Consider the following 18,857-nt stretch of genomic DNA (forward strand, 5'->3'; position numbering starts at 1 on the left):
TTTCCTTCTAGTTTGAAAGCAGAAAAATGATAATTAATTGTTAACTAGGAACTAATAGGCCTCCTCAAGTAAATTGACCAATTATTATTATACTTGTAGCATTTCTCACGAAATAGTGATTATAAGTTTCCTCTCCATTTTTTTTTTTTAACGAAGAGGATTAAGAGTGAATAATCACCCATCTTTAATTTGTTCACTCGAACCCAGGCCTATACATAGGTCATAGGCAAAGCATTTTACCAAATTTCATCTAGACATTACAAACAACTTGACAGTAATAACCTGCAACTATTAGAAGTGGGGTCCTCGTTTGGAACAAAAACATAAACATGTGGTAAACAAGTAAAATGGAATGGTAAGCATGATGGTATATACCAGAATTATCTTACACGAAATCTTGTCTCAGGATTTCAGGCAAGAAAATTTTCTTGCATTTTATTTAACGTACTAGAAATAGCTTAAAAAGATGAGAAGTTATCTTCTCTGGTACAAACGCGACTCACCTAATGGAATAACATAAATAAGGTGATTACTATCCGAGATTTATTTTTCTAAACTAAACAACAGATTTAGAGGAAAGAAAAGAAGACCAAAGAGTGAACAAAGAGCTTTCCATGTGCCGGGTGTGTATGGTTGATTTGACCCGGAGAATCCATCTTCAAATGTGGGAGTCTTGGGAACTATATTAACCTCTCTTTGGAAGAGCTAAATTAAGATGAAAAAACTGATGATACAGCTGAGAACACAAATCCTACTAAGAAAATAGATGCTGCCACAATTCCTTTATTAAGAAAATCTGTGAGGGACGACGAGTCATTTCCTAGTGCCCGGTTCAAATCAACGGAGAGGCCAAACCCTGCAGCAGCACCCGTGGCAAGCAAGTAGGATGTAACCTGCTCAAGCCCAAAAGAATAAACATGACATTTCGTGTAAGCAAAGTTAAATGACCTAATAAATATACACTGAGGTTACATGTCTAACATTGTATCGAGCAGAATTGCATTACAAAAAACAACATAAATACCTTGTCGGCATAAAAGTCGAGCAAATAGAAGCCCGCACCACCAGGTCGATTTCCAGTGCTCACTTTAAAGATATCGAAAGCGGATTGTATGAGAGTGAAGGCAATTCCAACAACAGCAGAAGCCACCAAGTAACTGCAATTTTAGAATTAGCGGACGTGAATTTCAATTCCCACGCATGCATGCATGATAGCCAAATAAATCATCATGAGATTGATCGATGCATGCAAGTGCAGCAGACTCCAATTTCAATCACGCAGCAGCCCAAGCATGCATGCACTTGAACTTACCGGTACGCATAAAAATCATTGAACCTGATTTGGTATTCATAGCCTTCATCATCAACCGTAGTAACAGTGTTGAGTAACAGTGTTGATGATGATGAGAACTAGCGGGATGAGGAGGCAAATCAACCGTAAAATGTCTCGCTACAAGTCCCAGTACTGATAAAATCAGGCCTTTGGATGGTACGGGAGAAGATGTGGCATTGACCGGTGAAGGGGTCATTTTCCTCACTTACGAATGCTTAATGTTCTTATTTATTGCACTACACAAATAGACTTATGGCCTGTCAGTCTTCTCGCTCGCTCTCAGTTATGAATGTTTGATGCTCTCCTGTTTCATAATTTAACAGCTTTTCTTCCTTCAGTTTATACAGGATAGTAGACTATTCTCGGTTAGTTCAGCCATTTAAGTCCTAGTGGATGTCGCTTCCGAAGGACTTTGGGTATCATGTGGGGCTGGACAAGTTCTGGAAGTTCACACATTGTAGAGCAGTGATAACACGGCGTTAGCCAGTCTCACGACGAAGTTAAAAAGATAAAAAAAGGAAAGCATATAAAAACTTCAAAAAATTTCACTCAATCCGGCCTTATTGAAATCTGCTGTAGTTTGATTGCAACGTCAATTAGATCAGTAGTCAGTCGGAGTATTCAATTAAGCTGGATGGACATGCTAAAGATGAGTTTTGGCTTGCTTTGGTTTCATACATGATTTTTTTTTTTTTGGGAGGGTGGTTCATACTTAAGCTCAAAAGTGAAACAAGAACCCAAAAATCCGTCTCCTTCGAAAATCTACGTAAAGTTATGCCAATTTTCTTTTGATTTTTTTTTTCTCATATTGGGTTTTGCCGACCTCTTTTAAAGTGTTCAATTTGGTCTTGGGTTAACCTACTTACCATTTAATCCCGGTAATCCTAGCAGTATCAGAACTGATTGTATTTTGATTGTCAAATTCCTGAATCTAAGATGGGAAAACTCCAAAATATAACTTCGTTGCCTTTAATCTGTGGGGAGAAGGCCGGCACTGTACAGCCGGTGTACGCTTCCAAGCTCCAACTATCAAAATACGGAGTACTAAATTCTTTTTTTTTTTTTTTTTTTTTTTTTGAAGCTAAGTGCTGTTAAAATTTCTTGATCTTAGGAAAATAGATACGTGGATAATAATAACTTTGCATTTGGCCCATTTAAGTTCACAATTAGGCCCATTCCAGACAAAGATTTAGTCTCATTTTGCGAACCGTTTTTCACTTCACATTGGTTTGGTTGGTGACGATGCGGAATTCTTTTAAGGCCCATAGACTGAGTGGAAACAACAGGTATAACCGTGTAGGCAACTAAAATTACCTAGAATGGATTAAAAGTTTGATTGGAAAACAATTCCACGAAGCCATTTTTAGGCATACAGGTTACCAAATAATTTGGAGAAATGATGGAAAGCAAGGCTAATGTCAAAAGTAACAAAAGCCTTTGTTTCCGGAGCTATGAATTGAATGATACGAAGGAAGAGGTAATTAGATTCTGTGATAGATTCCTAGCAAGGTGAATTCCAAGTCATAGTTGAAATTCATTGCATAATGGTTGAAATCTATAATATAAACGAACTGGCAAATTTATATATTTTTTTTTTAAGAAAAAAATTTAGGGGGTCCTGAAACATTAATCATGATGATTGACGAAAGAGGAATAGGGAAAAATCGTGTTGTACGTGAAAGTGACGTCCTAGGTGTAGTGATTAATTGGGGCGCTAGGCATGGAAAGACAAAGACCACCATTAGCTTTTGGGCATGATACATCCACAAAGCGGCGACCATGTAAGTGCTTGATCCGTGATTTAGAAATTAATAAATTCGATTGTTGGTTTTATCTTCTTTCACCACATTACATTTAAATAAATAAAATTGAAAAAAAAAAAAGAAGAAGTCTTACTACGTTAAGTTCCTTAAGTATATATATATTTTTTCCCATTCGTCGTCCGTTGCCAACTTTTAATAAACACCCTTCCTAAAGCACAATTGTCTGGTCATCCATCTTAATTAACGAACAACTCTATCTTTCTCGACTTTAGCGGAGCCGAGACGTCACTGTTCCGTTCAGTTTAGTTTTCTCGATTGAGGGTTTGCCTTCTTTTGAGCATAGGTTTGTGGAAAACCCAATCTCTCTCTCTCTGTCCCTCTCCCTCACTTTAGGAAAAGAAAAGCAACAGGTTTTCAAGACCAGTCAAAATTTCTACATCTATGACCGCATAATAAGTTAAGAGAGCATGAGGGTGCTGGTTTGGCGGCATTAGAAGAAGATAAAAAGAACTTTAAACGAAAACGCCATGCAAAATTAGTGCTGGATTACGCAAGCTTCCATTTTGCTTTAATTTGTTGCTGTTGAATTAGATGGAAGCCGAAAGACCATGCAATCCAATTAATCAAGCAACAGTATGGGACATTACCCCTCGAGACGAGAGTTGAGACAGACGATGATTGAAAAGCCAAGAACATCGCCCCACCGTTGATGCCTGACGCAGCATTCTTCTGTGGATTACGCGACAAAAGCAATGATTATCTTAACCGTACTATAAACAATGACCTTGAAGTGATTCATCATTTCCTCGAAATGTTACTGCTCTTTCGCGGTTCTCATGAATGATGAGCTTGGAATTTTTCAGGGTCAAGGAATTTCGTTTCTTGTTTCCAATTTGCTGTTGCTGACCGATTTGAACTACCATCAAAATCTGTGCCAACCTGCTATGAATTACTGAAATATATACCAAAATCTATTTTCTAGTTTTTCAGTCGGGTTAATTGTATGAAATTAATCAAGTTCCTGAACTTTTTAATCAAGTTTGTATTGATTCTTCAACTAGTCAAATTTGTCGACCCACTCGACAGATTACGTTCAACATCCATGAATAATTAATATTATCAGAAATTAAATTCACTGTGGTTTAGCACAATTTTAACATCTTGAGTTGAGATTAAGTGTAAAAAACGAGGGCATTGCATTTCCATACTTGGAAGTTGAAACTGTAAAGTGCCACGACATAGTCTTAGGATTTTCAAGGTAAGAAAGTGAAATTTGCCCCAACGGGATGTACAACGCCCGGATTGGTGAGATGCAAAATTTTGTTTGTTAGTTAAATGCGGCGAATTTTACTATAAACTTTCAATACTCAAATCGAGACTAGTACCACACCATCCTAATTAAATTCTACTGCATGTTTTGTTAGCAGTATGCGTAGACAAATCTTAAGGGGCATAGAGAATTAGACGGTCACAGACTTAATAAGCTTCTAAATCATTAATCATGCGCTTCAACTGGCTCGTTAATTAGCTGAGGCCTGTGAGGTAGATCCCAGAAGAAGAGCATATATACACAAGCTGGAATCTAGAGAAGAAGGAGGAGTGGGTGGTGGGGTGTTGGCATGATTGTATTAGACTCAGCTGGAAGTGTAGATGGGGAAAAAGAAAACTAACAAGAACTTCTCAAAAGGCTGCCACAGAAACAGAGGGATCCTCTCACGCCAACTTATATGGACATCAACTGTTGTAACGCGGTGGTGGACACAAAAACAAGAGCATTTTTGAGATCCAAATAGTACTAGTAATATTTTGATGGCATCGATAATTTGTGGATAAAATACAACAGTACAATAAGGGTGACCGACCATAAAAGAAAAGAAAAAGGAACCTCATCACTGTTGGATTGCTTACATCCCACACACAGACACACAGTGTCGCTTTATTGACGGGTGATTTTATAGGTTGAACCTGAATTTGCTTTATTCTCATGTCTACCTATAAGGGATCTTGGGCACTGTAAAAGCAAATCCAGACCCAGATTCCTTACTCTTATCAAAACCAGCTGCTGATCCCCACCCCCCCCCCCCTCCCTCTCTTCCTGACCACCAGTACTCTATTTTGTTTAATACACATATCAGGAGTAGTGTTCATGTTATAAAAGCTGCATAAATGGTAATTGTTCATTCAATTACATGAGCAAACGAGGCAAACAAAATCCGTTTTGGTATTATATATGCACAAAGCTCTTACTCCAGTACTATGGAACTTTAGAGGCCGTATTTTAGTTTTGCTCTAGTTAAGTTTAAATTTTGGTATCAAATGCATACTAGTAAAATAGTCCTTAATTCCTAGTAAGTTAATTATACCATATCCTATGTACTCAAAACATGTTTTTTTTCCCCCTTCTCGATTCTCAATTAATTATATGAAAAAGTTGTTTCCAGTCATTTGGTCTAAATGACTAGACGTTGATGTTGATTCATACCTCAGTTTCTCCAAGCAAGCCTACAATTCGAGAATGCTTTCATTTCCCCGTCATGGTTTTGCGTGAGAATTTGGCGTTTTTCTCTTTCTTTTGTCTGCCCGTCCTGCTAACTACCAACCTACGTATCTCACTCACTCCAGTCTCCAGAAACAACAAACAAGTACGATTCACTAACCCTCTCTAGATGCCTCACTGCCTCATCATAATTGCAAGATCATTGCTTTGCAAACTGTCTCTCTCTCTCTCTCTAAATTTCAAAGCATGGGCACGAACTTAAATAAATGTCTGCTCAGCAGTAATCTTGGAAGGGTGAAAGGTGACTACCTCAATTTATGACAACTCCAAAATATATACACGAGAAATAGGGGTATCTGGGAATTTGGGATTACCATATTGGTGATTAAAGAAACTTGGTACCGTGAACCATGACTCATTTCAGCTTTCTGGCTTCCATATTTGTGAATTTAAGCATGGCCGGTTTCATGAAACAGCGTTCATGGCCAGCAAACTACTTCTAGAATGCAACTTCTGCAGTGCTCTCCACTGAAAGAGATTCTCAGACTTCCAGCGTTGGATTGAGTTTCTTAAATCTTAGTTAACTTGCTCCTGCCTCCTGGTCACTATGTTAGTGAAAGAAGAAAGTTGCAAGGTATGGGGGAGTCAAGCAACATGCATGAATTTAACCAATTAGTCCCGTAGCTACTATATTCAGCCAAACATCCAGGGCTTCCAGTGGACAAGTACACAATCACAAAATACGTCAAAATGGAAACCATAAGATGATTTATCTTGTCAAAGTAGCAAATGGCCTCTTGTTGACTGAAGAAAAAGCTTTACATTTCGTCAAGAGGCTTCGTATGTCTCTCTTTGACTCGTGATCTTGTCCAAGCACCGACTCCAAAAATTTGTTCACAGCAAAAGATTGTAAATTGAAGTCACAAGCCTAGAATGCACGTAGAAGTACAAGGATGAACATTTCAAGTTTAATTACAAATTGGATGAAGTTCTTTTAAAACATACAATGTTGTTGGATGAACATTTCAAATTTAATTACAAATTGGTGGTAGGTCAACTAAAATGCATGGATCTTTGCTTTTGCTCTCCAGAATTCATTGGCGTTCTTAATAGCTCATCATCTAAATGGACCACCTTTCGCTATATATAATCTTGAAAATTGGTTGTGTGCCTTTAATATTGCGTTTCTAATGTAGCATCTTTAATCCTTATATGATCTTCAAAATGGAGACATTCACCAGCGGAGTCATTATTAATCCTAATTCAACTTTAGGAAGGATACGGTAGAGTTTAGAAATTTACATAATTCTTCCACGCAATTAAAACAAAGAACTTACTTAATACAGTGGAGTGGATCTGTTAAACGAACCTAAACCTTCCTGTCAGATGGCATCAACACATATACGTCTACCACTACAGTACTTCTCTAGTAAGCATATCCCATAAAAATGAAATGAACAAAAAAATGAAAATCGATGCCTACCCTTTCCAAACTTCTTCAGCAGACGCTCGAAAGAGATGCTGATCAAATCGTTGCTCCCCATTTCATCTTTTAACAATCGATCCTGATCATATTCTTTTCTGATAAGATTTCTTTCTAGCTACCAGAACCCGTATTCGCTTTAAGACACACATGCCTGAATATTGATAACGTTTTCAAGATTAGGGATACCATATTATCACATGAGATGGCTAGCTGAAGAAGTAGAACCAGAGAGATCTGTCCATGCATTGGCAGTGGTACTCCAATATTGATCATTCCCAGGAATGCTCAAGAAATTTCTCGACAAGTTCAGCCCTTGGTGATTTTCTTCCAGCTTGACTGAACCCCCATGAGCTTCCAATGTTTTAGATGTCAGCTGATCCGTTGTCACGCCATCATATCCTAATGGCTGATCAATAACTTCACCTTCAAGATGATACACTCCAGCAGCAGCTGAATGTTCCAATCCACCCAGAAATGGCAACTGCTGCACTTGTTGCAGTCTCCACTGGTCTGCGAATCGAGATGACAAATTAAGTGGCCCAGCACCCAAAGTATTACCAATCTGGAACTCAATTTCGCTTCCAGCACCGGGCCTGGTCGTAACTGTTGGATGGATTCCACCAAAGCTCATTCCGATATCCACATTCGAAAAATCAGCAAGATTATGCAGAGGAGGAAAGAAAGATAGCGGAGGTGGAGGTGGCAAATGACTCATTACATCAGTGGAGCAGCTATTATTAGTAGAAACTCCACTAGTTGAGGTGGAATTGCTACTTTGATTGTCGCTAGTCATTGGGGACTTTGATCTGCTTCCTTTGCTTCTTTTGTTTCTTCGGCATCCTCCTCCAACTGGGACGTTCCTTAGTGCCCCTCCTCTAGTCCAGTATCGCCGACAAGTCTTGCAGAAATGACGGGGCTGCGTCAGGCTGTAATTGTTGAAGTAGCAAAATTTTGTGTTTGCAGATTCGCAGCGGGGGCACTTGAGGGCTGCCTCAGGCTGTGGTAACTTTGCTAGCCTAGCTCGTTCGGCCATCGAGCCAGGTCGGATAGATGCCGTGCCCCCAGCTCCAGGCGGAGGTGGGGGCGGCATAAGAGGTGGTGGAAATTGAGAATTTTCACCATCACCAGCTACTTGCTGCGGATTTTGTTGCTGCAGGAAAGTAAAGCCAGATGCATCAAATATTTTCTGGAATATTCAAGAAAAAAATGAAGAAAAAAAGATTAGGAAAAAAAAAGGTAGCTAGCTCGGAATATTTACGTGGATATGTATCTTTTCCATTAGTTAGGTCTCACTATTAGTTATTGTTTAAGGGGATTTAAGATTGGTTGGGAAAAGAGGGTGGAGAAATTAAACCTTGGTAATAATATTACTAATCAGTAGTTTACCTGTGGCCAATTGGGAGGATCTAGATAAACCGGAACAGAAGAGAATACCATGGTGGTGCTGGACCTTTCTCTCTTTTGTAAAGGTTGATGTGGTTTATGGTGGAGAATCACATCAACAAGAGAGAGTTGCAGAGAAAGATGGTATAGACCAAAAGAGAAGAAGATTTATAAAGTTAAAGGAGTGGTGCTTATTTATTATAGTGGTTTGTTCTTCTTTCCCCGTTCCCCTCCCCTTCCTCTTTCTCTTTCTCTCTTTCTTATTTTTTTTTTTAAATTAATTTCAGGGCTTGAAGACATACGACTAGTTCTTTATTTACAGGTCTCAACTTTGTGCTTCTAATACAAAACCCTTAATTAAAAAAGGAAATTTGATGGCCATGCACTGATAAAGACAGATGCTAATGGTGAATGGAACCCTAATCTAATATTCTAATATATATCTAATTATGGTGTACATACACTTTTGATTTCGTTTTTTTTTTTTTTTTTAAGCCTGTACATACACTTCATTATGTTCCTAATTGACTAAAAAAATTTGGGTGTGGGTTTTGATTTGCATTAGATAAGAATAAACTTGAGGAAAAGGCAGGGCCTGGTGGGGTTATGTGATGGAAATGTGACCCTGGAATGTAAGTTTCTTTGTTCCGGCATGTCCCCGCCGATTTGTATAAATTTTCGTGCATAGTGCACAGGCAGATATCATGAACATTATCATATGAAAAGCCATCTTTGCTCATCTTTTAAAGTAGATTACTGTGGTAACATGAATAGTCAGTAAGTTGATACAATGCCTTATTCTCCTGATGTTTCATTACTTACCGCCGGTGATTATATGCACAGCCAAGCCTGGCCGACATGCATCCTCTTGTGATTATATAAAGATATGGAATTAATCTGCTGGTTATGTGCTGCTCTATTTTAAGTTCTTTCAAAATTATTGTCAGATAATAATTTTTTTTTTAGGTTTTTCCATGAAATTTGAAACTGATTTCCAATTATGAAAAGTGTGCATTTTTATAATTTCTACAGAAACATTCGGTTAATTAATGTCTTGTTAACAACATGCCGGTTCTCTAGAAATTAAATAGTCGATAAATATATGAACTTCCTAATTGAATGTTACATGGAAAAGGGCAGGCAGCGATTCATTGGCCATCATGATGCAGTCAAAGGTTGAGTAGATCAATTTGCTCTCAAACCCATTGGCTAGAAGAACTTTCCATCGAATTAAAGGAGTTCCACATAATGAGATCAGCTCTCAGGATCGATCTTATCATTATTTTATTTGTAATTTAACCGTATTCAACAGGTTATATATAGTCCATCCGTAGCTCTTCACAGTGAAAGTGTTCCATGGTAATTTCACTTTGGAATCAGCCAAAGTCAAGTTTATTCTCTTTGCAGCTCAATTCAAAGTTTTGGAACAATTGCCGCATGGTCTTATTTAGCATTCCAACAAGCATAAAACTTTTTCTAATATGAATGTTGTGCCAAGTGAATTATCCATCAATTGTAGGGGTTAAAATAAATAAAATAAAAAGGAGAAAAAAAAAGTGAATTAATTATCAATCGATCAATTGCAGGGGTCAGCAACATTTGGAACGTAACAAGGACGCAAGGCAGCTTGCTAGCTACAACTTACATATACAAACAGTGAAGGAACTTGCGAGGCTTACATATTTTTTTTTTTTTTTACTAACCTTAACCCGTGAGAATCCACAAAAGCCGGTAACTTTTGAGGGTCTCACAGGAGACTAATATACTAACCACCCAAACCCCCCCAACCCCGATGTGGGATATTAACCTCCACAAGGAGCCTGCTAGACCCTAAAGAGGAACCCATACCCCCCCGGGTGAATGAAGCCTTACATAGACTAACGCAATTAAGTGCAATCTTGATCCTTACTTGCGATGCAAGTGACTTGCCCTACCTCAAATCCGCACACAATAACAAGTCTTCCTGTCCAAAAAACTTACTATTTGTTTTTCCTTCTGAGTTTAATTAGTGTAATTAATGGGAAATGTACATTACATGTTCTTCGGTTTTGCTTAAATTTCCACGAGTATCTGGGGATGGCGAAAGCAGGCAAGTATACGATCTGATCAATGGCTACCCCTCCAAACGTGACGCATCATCTAACTTAAAATACTTTTCTGCACTTGGTCATTTGGACTAGTAAAAACTACTACCATCTATACACCATATGATGGAGCACACCTTAGACGAAGGAATCCAATCCCTGCATGTGTGTGGTGGCGACATGCATAAAATATTTGTGGGGCGGGAGGGCTGAGGAATGAGGAGGGGAAGACTGGCGCAGCCGGGAGAGATGGAAGGAAGAGACTGGTCGTGAGGCTCAGATGCTTATGGTCGGGAGACTTGCTGCTTTTCTCACGTGCCACGTCATATCCGCAGCGTCCTCCTGCAATACCTTCTTTTTCCGTGCGTTGCCCTACCAAAATCAAATTTCGTCAACACCTCTCCATCTTTAGCTGTGAAAATGAGGTCTCACCACCCAATGCCAAGGGTCCCCATCACCGCTGAAAAATGGGGCTAAGGAATTATTTTCCTGCTGAAGCAATTAGGTAGCAGCAAGAATTTTCGGTAAAGGAAAGATCTTTTGGTTTAATCATTGGAGGTAAAACTTAGTATGCTTATCGTGTTAATATAATAGTCTTGCGGCCCCATGTATCGCTTTATTTTGAACAAATTTATATGGTCATCATGATTTGAGGCGAATATTAGAATTCTTTGGAAAATAGTTAACTAAATCATCCTAAGAAATATATCTCGTTTTAATTAGTAGATAAATGTCTCATTCCACACTGTCGACGAAAACATTCAAACCCTTTAATTTTTATGTTGAGATCAAGAACTAATCAATTAGTAATTAAGACCATATATAGGACATTCTTTTTTCGGAAGACTGATCAAATCAATGTTCTGAATTATATTATACTATATTGATTGCATGGATATGACTGAACATTCTAGTGGAAGTACTTTTTGTCAATGGTTCAACATTTCTTTCCTCAAAGAAAATTGTAACTAAAGAACATTCGATCCGACTATCGATACTGTTCTTTTGTTTTCATGCCATTTTCGGTTTTTCCCTTCTTTCTCAGTGCAATCTGTATTCTCGTTGCTTTAGTCTCGATCTTTTTCGTTATCATTCCTTGAGGGAGGAAAATGTGCATGAGAGACAAACATCAGAAAAGAAAAGATTCCACGCTTTATAACGTATGAGCTTTATGTTAATTTACACAACTCGGCTTTTCTTCTATGTAAACATTTTGCATTCCAAACGTCAACCAAGTTGTATTAGTTCTCTGGAATAATGCAATTTGAAACAAATAGTTTCCTATTCCTTTTTCCTCAGAATTCTCCGCATGACATACAATTCTGAAGAACAAGTATAGCAAAAACATTATATAGGAAGATGAAGTTTGGTTTTAATAAAGAAACTAAGGTTTTAGTTTATTAGAAAGAAGAAGCAGCCCTTATACTTATAGCCGCCTGTCGAGAACAATTTTTGGCTTTTCAAAACTGTTAAAACAAAAACATACCCTCACATTTTCAGGAATCAGTTGTATCATCGCAATCACGTCATGATCCTTCATCCGTCCAATTCAGTAGGATAAAAACGCAGTCCATTATGAGAATCAATTCAACCAAGCTTGTACATAATGCTTTTCGTGATTCTATATATGCAGACATGGATAAAAGAAAAGAATATATAGATGACAGACACATTTATTTATGCACGTCATCTTCGTAACATCGCATGTTGTCTACTAACTAATAATTATCCTCAAGACAACAACTAGGCAGGCACTCTCGTCGACTCACTGCGTATCTAAATTCTAATGGTGGGAGGGAACCAAGAGGCGCCATGAAAACGTCGGAATCCAGGCCACGTTGTTGAATGTGTTGATACGAGAAAAAATTCTTCACGGAATTAAAGGCCCTGGTGAGATCTCAGCCAATATATATATATATATAAATATATCAGAGAGAAAGGAAAAACAAAAAAAAAAAAAAAAAGCGACTTGTTACAGATAGAAATGGTGGTGATTTTTAACTTCTTGCAAGACGTTATGGGATCAAATCCGATGAAGCTCCAAAGCCAGGCACATGCATGTGGTGGTACTAGAAAATTGAGGTTCTGGAAAATGTTGGGAATGGTTGGTGGTGGAGCAAGAATCCTATTCCCTATCTAATCAATATCTTGGGCCAGAATATCTCTTTCTTTAGCTCATTTTCATGCAAAAAGCAAACCCCCTCCCCCTTCTTCTTGTATAGTAGACACAACACAGTTGGAAAGTTAGCCACACCTTGTAGTTGTTGCAGCCTTTTTTCCGCCATTATTTGTTCACTCGCTGTCACCTCCGCCTCCCACACAGCTCCAACTTCGCTACTTAATTAATCTCTGCATTTAACACTGCAGTCACGTGTGGTAATTAAGAAATTTGGGAGTGGCAAATCACTTGTTAACAACGGACAAATCTCCTCATAAAAGGTCGTGCTCACGTGATTAAGGGCTAAGACGCTTCTAAAACAGATTCCAAATTACTTGTTTAATGTGGCTGAATATGCCTTGGAAGTGGCATCAATAATAATGCTTTTAGATAATTCATTGATAGTAGGCATTATAACATCTTCACTAAACCAAAAAAAAATGTTAGGTTCATTTCTTTATAAGGATTATTATCGGGTGATTACTAATGATAATTAGGTGTTTTCGGCACATCAAGTTTAGAGCTCTTTTTTTTACTAATGATAATTAGGTGTTTTCGGCACATCAAGTTTAGAGCTCTTTTTTTTTTTCGCAACAGTAGAAGTCTTATAATCTAATCTATTCTAACTTATGGGCAAGGAGAGGCAAAGGTGCCACCTAAAGTGGCAATTTTGGTGGGAGGCAAGGGTTGAACCCCTGACCTCCCACCCTACTAAGAGAAGTGGTGACCACTAAGCTAGAGTTTTGTGATTAAGTTTAGAGCTCTCAATTGGAGTGTTTTTAATATACTGTAACTTGCTATGATTTGTATATATACCAAATAAAAGGTTAATTGAAAAATATATTTTTACAAAATTTAAAGAAAACTAGCAATTCGATCGCGAGTCATAAGAACGTAATAAAGTTAACTGGATCTAAATTCTCAACAATTTGAAATTCCAACGATGAAGTCAACTTCAATCAGAGCTGTGGTTTCCGGTAACAATGATCAATAGAACAATGTTGGGAAGTAATGGGGTTCACTCAGGAATTGTTTCATGGCAAAGCATGGTCCGGCTGACTGAGGCTCGGTCCAACTCCAAAGAGATACTGTATAGAATTTGCTAAAGATCGTGGGTGTCCCGAATTCCCAAGGGTCCAGGCCTACTGGGTACAATCCAAGACAGAGTTCTTCCATTCGCAATGGGCTATGACTTCCAATTGGACCAATAAGTTGCTAAGGCCCTGTTTGATAGTTTAATTCAGCACCTAAACTTAATAGATTCGAATCTTAACATATTTAGATCATTTGATGATAAAAAATTGAACATCTGAATTAATTAAGTAGCACTAAGTTTTCTAGGCAAAACTTGTTCCCAAAATTAAGTAATAAGTTATTCACTTATCACTGAATGCGATATACACTCAAATATATTATATTGAATATTTAACAATTCAATAATTAATAGATTCAGATATAGATTTCAGATTTATCAAACATACACTAAGGTGCACATCGTAGAGTTGAAATCTGAGTCTAGATACCAGTAACTCTGAGCCAAGTAGGCTAGAAAGGTGGATACCTTTATGGTGGGGACCTGCCTATGGTAGGAAGACGGAGACGTTAAATTACTGCACAGCGCGTGGAAAAAAAATAAATGAGAACCGTCTGCGGATGCAACCAAAAAGTACACTGACTTCCGTACGAATTGGGGCAGGAAGTTTTTTTGCATGTTAAAATCAGAGGCATTTATGTGTTTGTAAATGTACCCATTACGATCGGAAAAATGTTGCAAATGCCTTGGACAAAAAATGTGCATAAAGAAGGTACCGAAATTTTAAGAAATAATAAATGATTATCGCACATGCATGGGGGATAATAATTTGGAAGAAGGAAGAGTGGAGGTAAACGAAAGGAGTCAAGCCTTCATTATATTTATATACATATATAAATTTAGTGACCAAGTGTTCAGCTTAAGCATCCGGGAAAATGGTTCCATGACTATCGTTATGGTAAAAAAACTTATTATAATAGGTTATAATAAATTTAGCAACCATTTGATTACCTGTTGAATTTATCCACTTGAATAGGATTATGCGTAAAAATAAAGAAGTAAGTTTGTCATCTAAAATAATAAGTTAACGTAATAAACTAGTAATTTTTGCAGCGCAAAATGTGAATTGAAAGTATTACGAAACATACTTTTTAAAGAGATAAATTACAATTTTTATCCTCAATATACTTTTGAGGGAGTAAGTTTATTCGAAGTAATAGTATGTTTTTATACATAAATAATCATTTTTACTTATAACATAGTAAATTTCATTAATGACAAAACATGCTTATTTATGGCAAAAATTCTCTATTATGCTTAAAAAACTTATGCCAAGCCCATATTTTATTGCTATTTAAAATAACACTAAAATGTTTTATTAATGATTAAAATTGAGTACTTTACTTAGTAAGTAATGTTAATATATTTGTATAAATACTTGATCATATGTGAAAAAATTAGTATTTTTGAAATTTATACATAATTAAAATTTTTTCTGTTGCAGTTTTTAAAAAAAGTAAGCGAAATTTTTTTTGCGCAGAGCACCAAAATCCACAAGTCAAAATAGTTGGTTTGAAAGGGAAAGATACAGCTGAATAGCATTGTTTAAAGCACCAAATAAATAGATGTAAAATGCTGGTTAAAAACTGATACTTTGACATATAATAAAGGAAAATCATAAAAATTAGGCCATTTATGGAAAAAGTTTTCATTAATAAAAATTCCAACTCTTCACGGCTTTCTTACCAGTCCTCCAAAGCATGAGCAAAGTGCCAATAATTGAAATAGTAATTTTTTCGATTTATACAGAATTAATTTATTTTTTGCAAATTTTAAAAAAAATTGAAATTTTTTTATCAAAAAGCACATAAGTCAAAAGGATTGATCTAAAAGGGAAAGGAATAGCAGATATGTACAGTACTTATATTTCACGTTCGAAGGACTACAGTGCTGTTTTTGACAATAACCCGAAAAATATGTAATGCAAACGAAACCGATTCTTCGTTATTTAAAATACCAAATCTGTGATTGTGTTTTAACTGTTATCCATTTGTATTCTAAAGTATCATTTTTTCATCCAATACCACCTCTTTAACACCCATTTTTCCTTAAAAATTTTATTTATTGGATGAAAAAATAAACCTTTTATGCAATAAAACACAAACTCTTTGTAGTTTTCCTCCATTATAAGAACAGAGTACCCATTTTTTCATAAAAAAATTTATTTATCAGATAAGATAAAAATTAACCCATTTTTCAATAAAACAGTAGTTATTTATGGTTTTCGTCCATTATAAGAACAGAGTACCCATTTATAAACAAAAAAAAATTATTTATCAAATAAAATAAAAATAAACCCATTTTCCAATAAAACACTAACTCTTTATGACTTTCCTCCATTATAAGAACAGAGTACCCATTTTTGCATAAACAAAATTTATTTATCGGCTAAACTAAAATTAAATCCATTTTTCAATAAAATACGAGTTTTTTATGACTTTTTTCCATTATAAGAACAAAGTACTATAACAAAATTTGTGGATAAATTAAAATTAAAATAAATCTATTTTTCAATAAAACATTAGGTCTTTGTGACTTTTCTCCATAATAAGAATACAGTACCTACCTTTCAATTGAAAAGTGTATTTATCGAATAAAATAAAAATAAACCTGTTTTCTAATAAAACACTAGTTCTTTACGATTTTTCTCCATTATAAGAACAAATAACCCATTTTCGCATAAAAGAATTTATTGGATAAAATAAAAATAAATCCATTTTTCAATAAAGCACCAGCTACTTATGGCTTTCCTCCATAAATTATCTATTTTAATATGTTAATTTATTAGTTAGATAAAATCAGAATGAAATTAGGTTGAACAACAAATTACCCTTTACGATGAAATTGAAATACAGAAAAGTAACCCATAGCAAGTTTTAACTCCATTTCCAATACAAAAATATGCTACAAATTTTTTTGGCAAACGCAAGACACCTCATTCATAAAGTCTCAAGAAACCTTTCCAACCATTATGCAAAAGTAACTTATTCATTCTAAATTTTTAGCATCAATTTGATTATCAGTTGGACGTATCCACTTGAATAGGATAATATGTATTTTCTGAGCCGGGACACAAGACATAATAGGAATTAAACTTGCATTAATGTAAACCTAACAAAATGAGAAAAATAGCATAACAATTAATACAATAATAAGAATAACATAATTGGTATAACAAAATTAGTTTAGTCTACAAATTTATTTTTTTCTGCAGATAGTTCGCGAATATGACATTCAACCACTAAAAAAAAGACATTTATATTTGTCTATATGTATTGCAGAGAGAATTTTAGATAAGGAGCTTTTCAAATTGTCAAAAGTTCAAATATTATTTTATTACAATTTTACATTTCTAAAATTAAGAAATGTTTATCTCACAACTAATCCTTTAACTGCTCGTACAAATCCTATAATCGTGTTCATGTTTTTCCCACATTTCCCTCACATTTTCCCTACTAACCAATAAAATAAAAACTCCCGAATTTTAACTAACAGATAATAACCAACCATGTCAAATTAATATCTGTAAATTCCAATTAACATCTCACATTTACTGCTGACTTTACTGATAGTATTAACTAACAGTTATTACAAACATTCACATCTCATATTTACCACATTACTCATAGTAATAACTAACTGTTAATTTAAGATATTCGGAACACCGAAAGTCACATATCCAAAATTTAGGAGCATGTTGAAATTATAATTTTCACAATTCAATGTATTTTACTGCCACAATATAGTTTACTTTCAGAATCATTCACAAAACTGCTGCACACTAATCCAATTGACCCATTTAATTTGCCATCATATAAATTCAATACAGTGAAAAAATTACGTATCATACATTTTTTCACTAAAGATAAATCTCAGTTACAAATATTTCAGTCAGTGACAAAGCCAATATTTTTTTTCTAGAAAGGCAAAAATGGGTACTCAGTTTTTATAATGGAAAAAAGTCATAAAGAGTTAGTATTTTATTGAACAATGGATTTATTTTTATTTCATCTGATAAATAGATTTGTTTATGCAAAAATGGGTACTCTGTTCTTATAATGGCAGAAAGCCATAAAGAGCTAGTGTTTTATTGAAAAATTGAATTTTCATGTATTTTATCCGACAAATAAATTGGTTTATGGGAAAATTGGTGTTAAAGAGGTGGAATTTTTCTAGAGGGGCTGAAATGGGTATTCTATTTTTATAATGGAGGAAAGTCATAAAGAGTTAGTGTTTTATTGAACAATGGATTTATTTTTATTTCATCCGATAAATAAATTTGTTTATGCAAAAATGGGTACTTTGTTCTTATAATAGAGGAAAGCCATAAACAGCTACTGTTTATTCAAAACCGAATTTTCATGTATTTTATCCGATAAATAAATTGGTTTATGGGAAAATTGGTGTTAAAGAGGTGAAATTTTATGCGAAAATGATACTTGACGATACTAATGAATAACAGTTACAATACAATCACATATTTGACATTTTAAATAGTGAAGAATTGGTTCTGTTTCAATTACATATTTTTCGGGATATTTTTCAAAAATAGCACTATAGTCCTTCGAACATAAACTATAGGTACTGTACGTATATGCTATTCTTTTCCCTTTTACACCATTCCTTTAACTTATGTGCTTTCTCATAAAAGATTCTCATTCATTTTTTTAAATGGAAAAAATAATGAAATATGTATAATTCGAATAAAATACTATTTTAATTATTGCCATTTTGCTCATACGTTGCAAGACTGATAAGAAAATCGTAAAGCGTTGCTATTTTTATAAATGACAATTTTTCTCGTAAATGGTCTGCTTTTTATGTCTTTCCTTTATTATATGTCAGCGCACCTGCTTTTAACGAGTATTTTACATCTAATTTATTTAGTACTGTAAACAATGATATTCAGAATGTTTCTTTCCCCTTTAGACCAAGAACTTTGACTTGTGAATTTTTGTGCTCTGAGAAAAAAGATTTTTACTTACCTTTTTTTTAAAACTGCAAAAGAAAAATTCAATTTTCCCATAAATCTCAAAAATGCTTATTTATACACATACCAT

At 35.4% G+C, this 18,857-nt stretch overlaps 2 protein-coding genes across 3 annotated transcripts; both read right to left on the minus strand.

Annotated features, from left to right (window-relative positions):
* Nucleotides 1-710: 710 nt before the first annotated feature.
* LOC113723780 (CASP-like protein PIMP1) lies at nt 711-1,529 on the minus strand. Its single transcript, XM_027246753.1, has 4 exons — nt 1,494-1,529; nt 1,313-1,410; nt 1,025-1,157; nt 711-893 (listed from the first exon to the last, which is right to left on the minus strand). Exons 1-4 carry the CDS (start codon nt 1,527-1,529, stop codon nt 711-713), a joined length of 450 nt encoding a protein of 149 aa, XP_027102554.1.
* A 5,350-nt stretch (nt 1,530-6,879) lies between these two features.
* On the minus strand, nt 6,880-8,634 carry LOC113725487 (dof zinc finger protein DOF3.6). Of its 2 annotated transcripts, none has more exons than XM_027248668.2 (2): nt 8,466-8,634; nt 6,880-8,265 (listed from the first exon to the last, which is right to left on the minus strand). In XM_027248668.2, exons 1-2 carry the CDS (start codon nt 8,514-8,516, stop codon nt 7,273-7,275), a joined length of 1,044 nt encoding a protein of 347 aa, XP_027104469.1. In that variant the 5' UTR covers nt 8,517-8,634; the 3' UTR covers nt 6,880-7,272. The 2 variants fall into 2 exon arrangements, with proteins under 2 accessions (XP_027104469.1, XP_027104470.1); XM_027248669.2 differs by having other exon boundaries at nt 6,880-8,229; nt 8,466-8,633.
* Nucleotides 8,635-18,857: the final 10,223 nt, after the last annotated feature.

This window comes from Coffea arabica, chromosome 2c (assembly GCF_036785885.1).
Source record: "Coffea arabica cultivar ET-39 chromosome 2c, Coffea Arabica ET-39 HiFi, whole genome shotgun sequence".
Classification (NCBI taxonomy): Eukaryota; Viridiplantae; Streptophyta; class Magnoliopsida; order Gentianales; family Rubiaceae; genus Coffea; species Coffea arabica.

What these genes read in the sequence shown, in the direction of transcription:
- LOC113723780 (XM_027246753.1), bottom strand. Translation starts at nt 1,529, where the DNA reads ATGACCCCTTCACCGGTCAATGCCACATCTTCTCCC. An exon ending in TCAATGCCACATCTTCTCCC is followed by an intron (nt 1,411 to 1,493) that starts GTACCATCCAAA and finishes TCATCCCGCTAG; the next exon opens with TTCTCATCATCATCAACACT. An exon ending in TCGACTTTTATGCCGACAAG is followed by an intron (nt 894 to 1,024) that starts GTATTTATGTTG and finishes GGGCTTGAGCAG; the next exon opens with GTTACATCCTACTTGCTTGC.
- LOC113725487 (XM_027248668.2), bottom strand. Translation starts at nt 8,516, where the DNA reads ATGGTATTCTCTTCTGTTCCGGTTTATCTAGATCCTCCCAATTGGCCA. An exon ending in ATCCTCCCAATTGGCCACAG is followed by an intron (nt 8,266 to 8,465) that starts GTAAACTACTGA and finishes TGAATATTCCAG; the next exon opens with AAAATATTTGATGCATCTGG.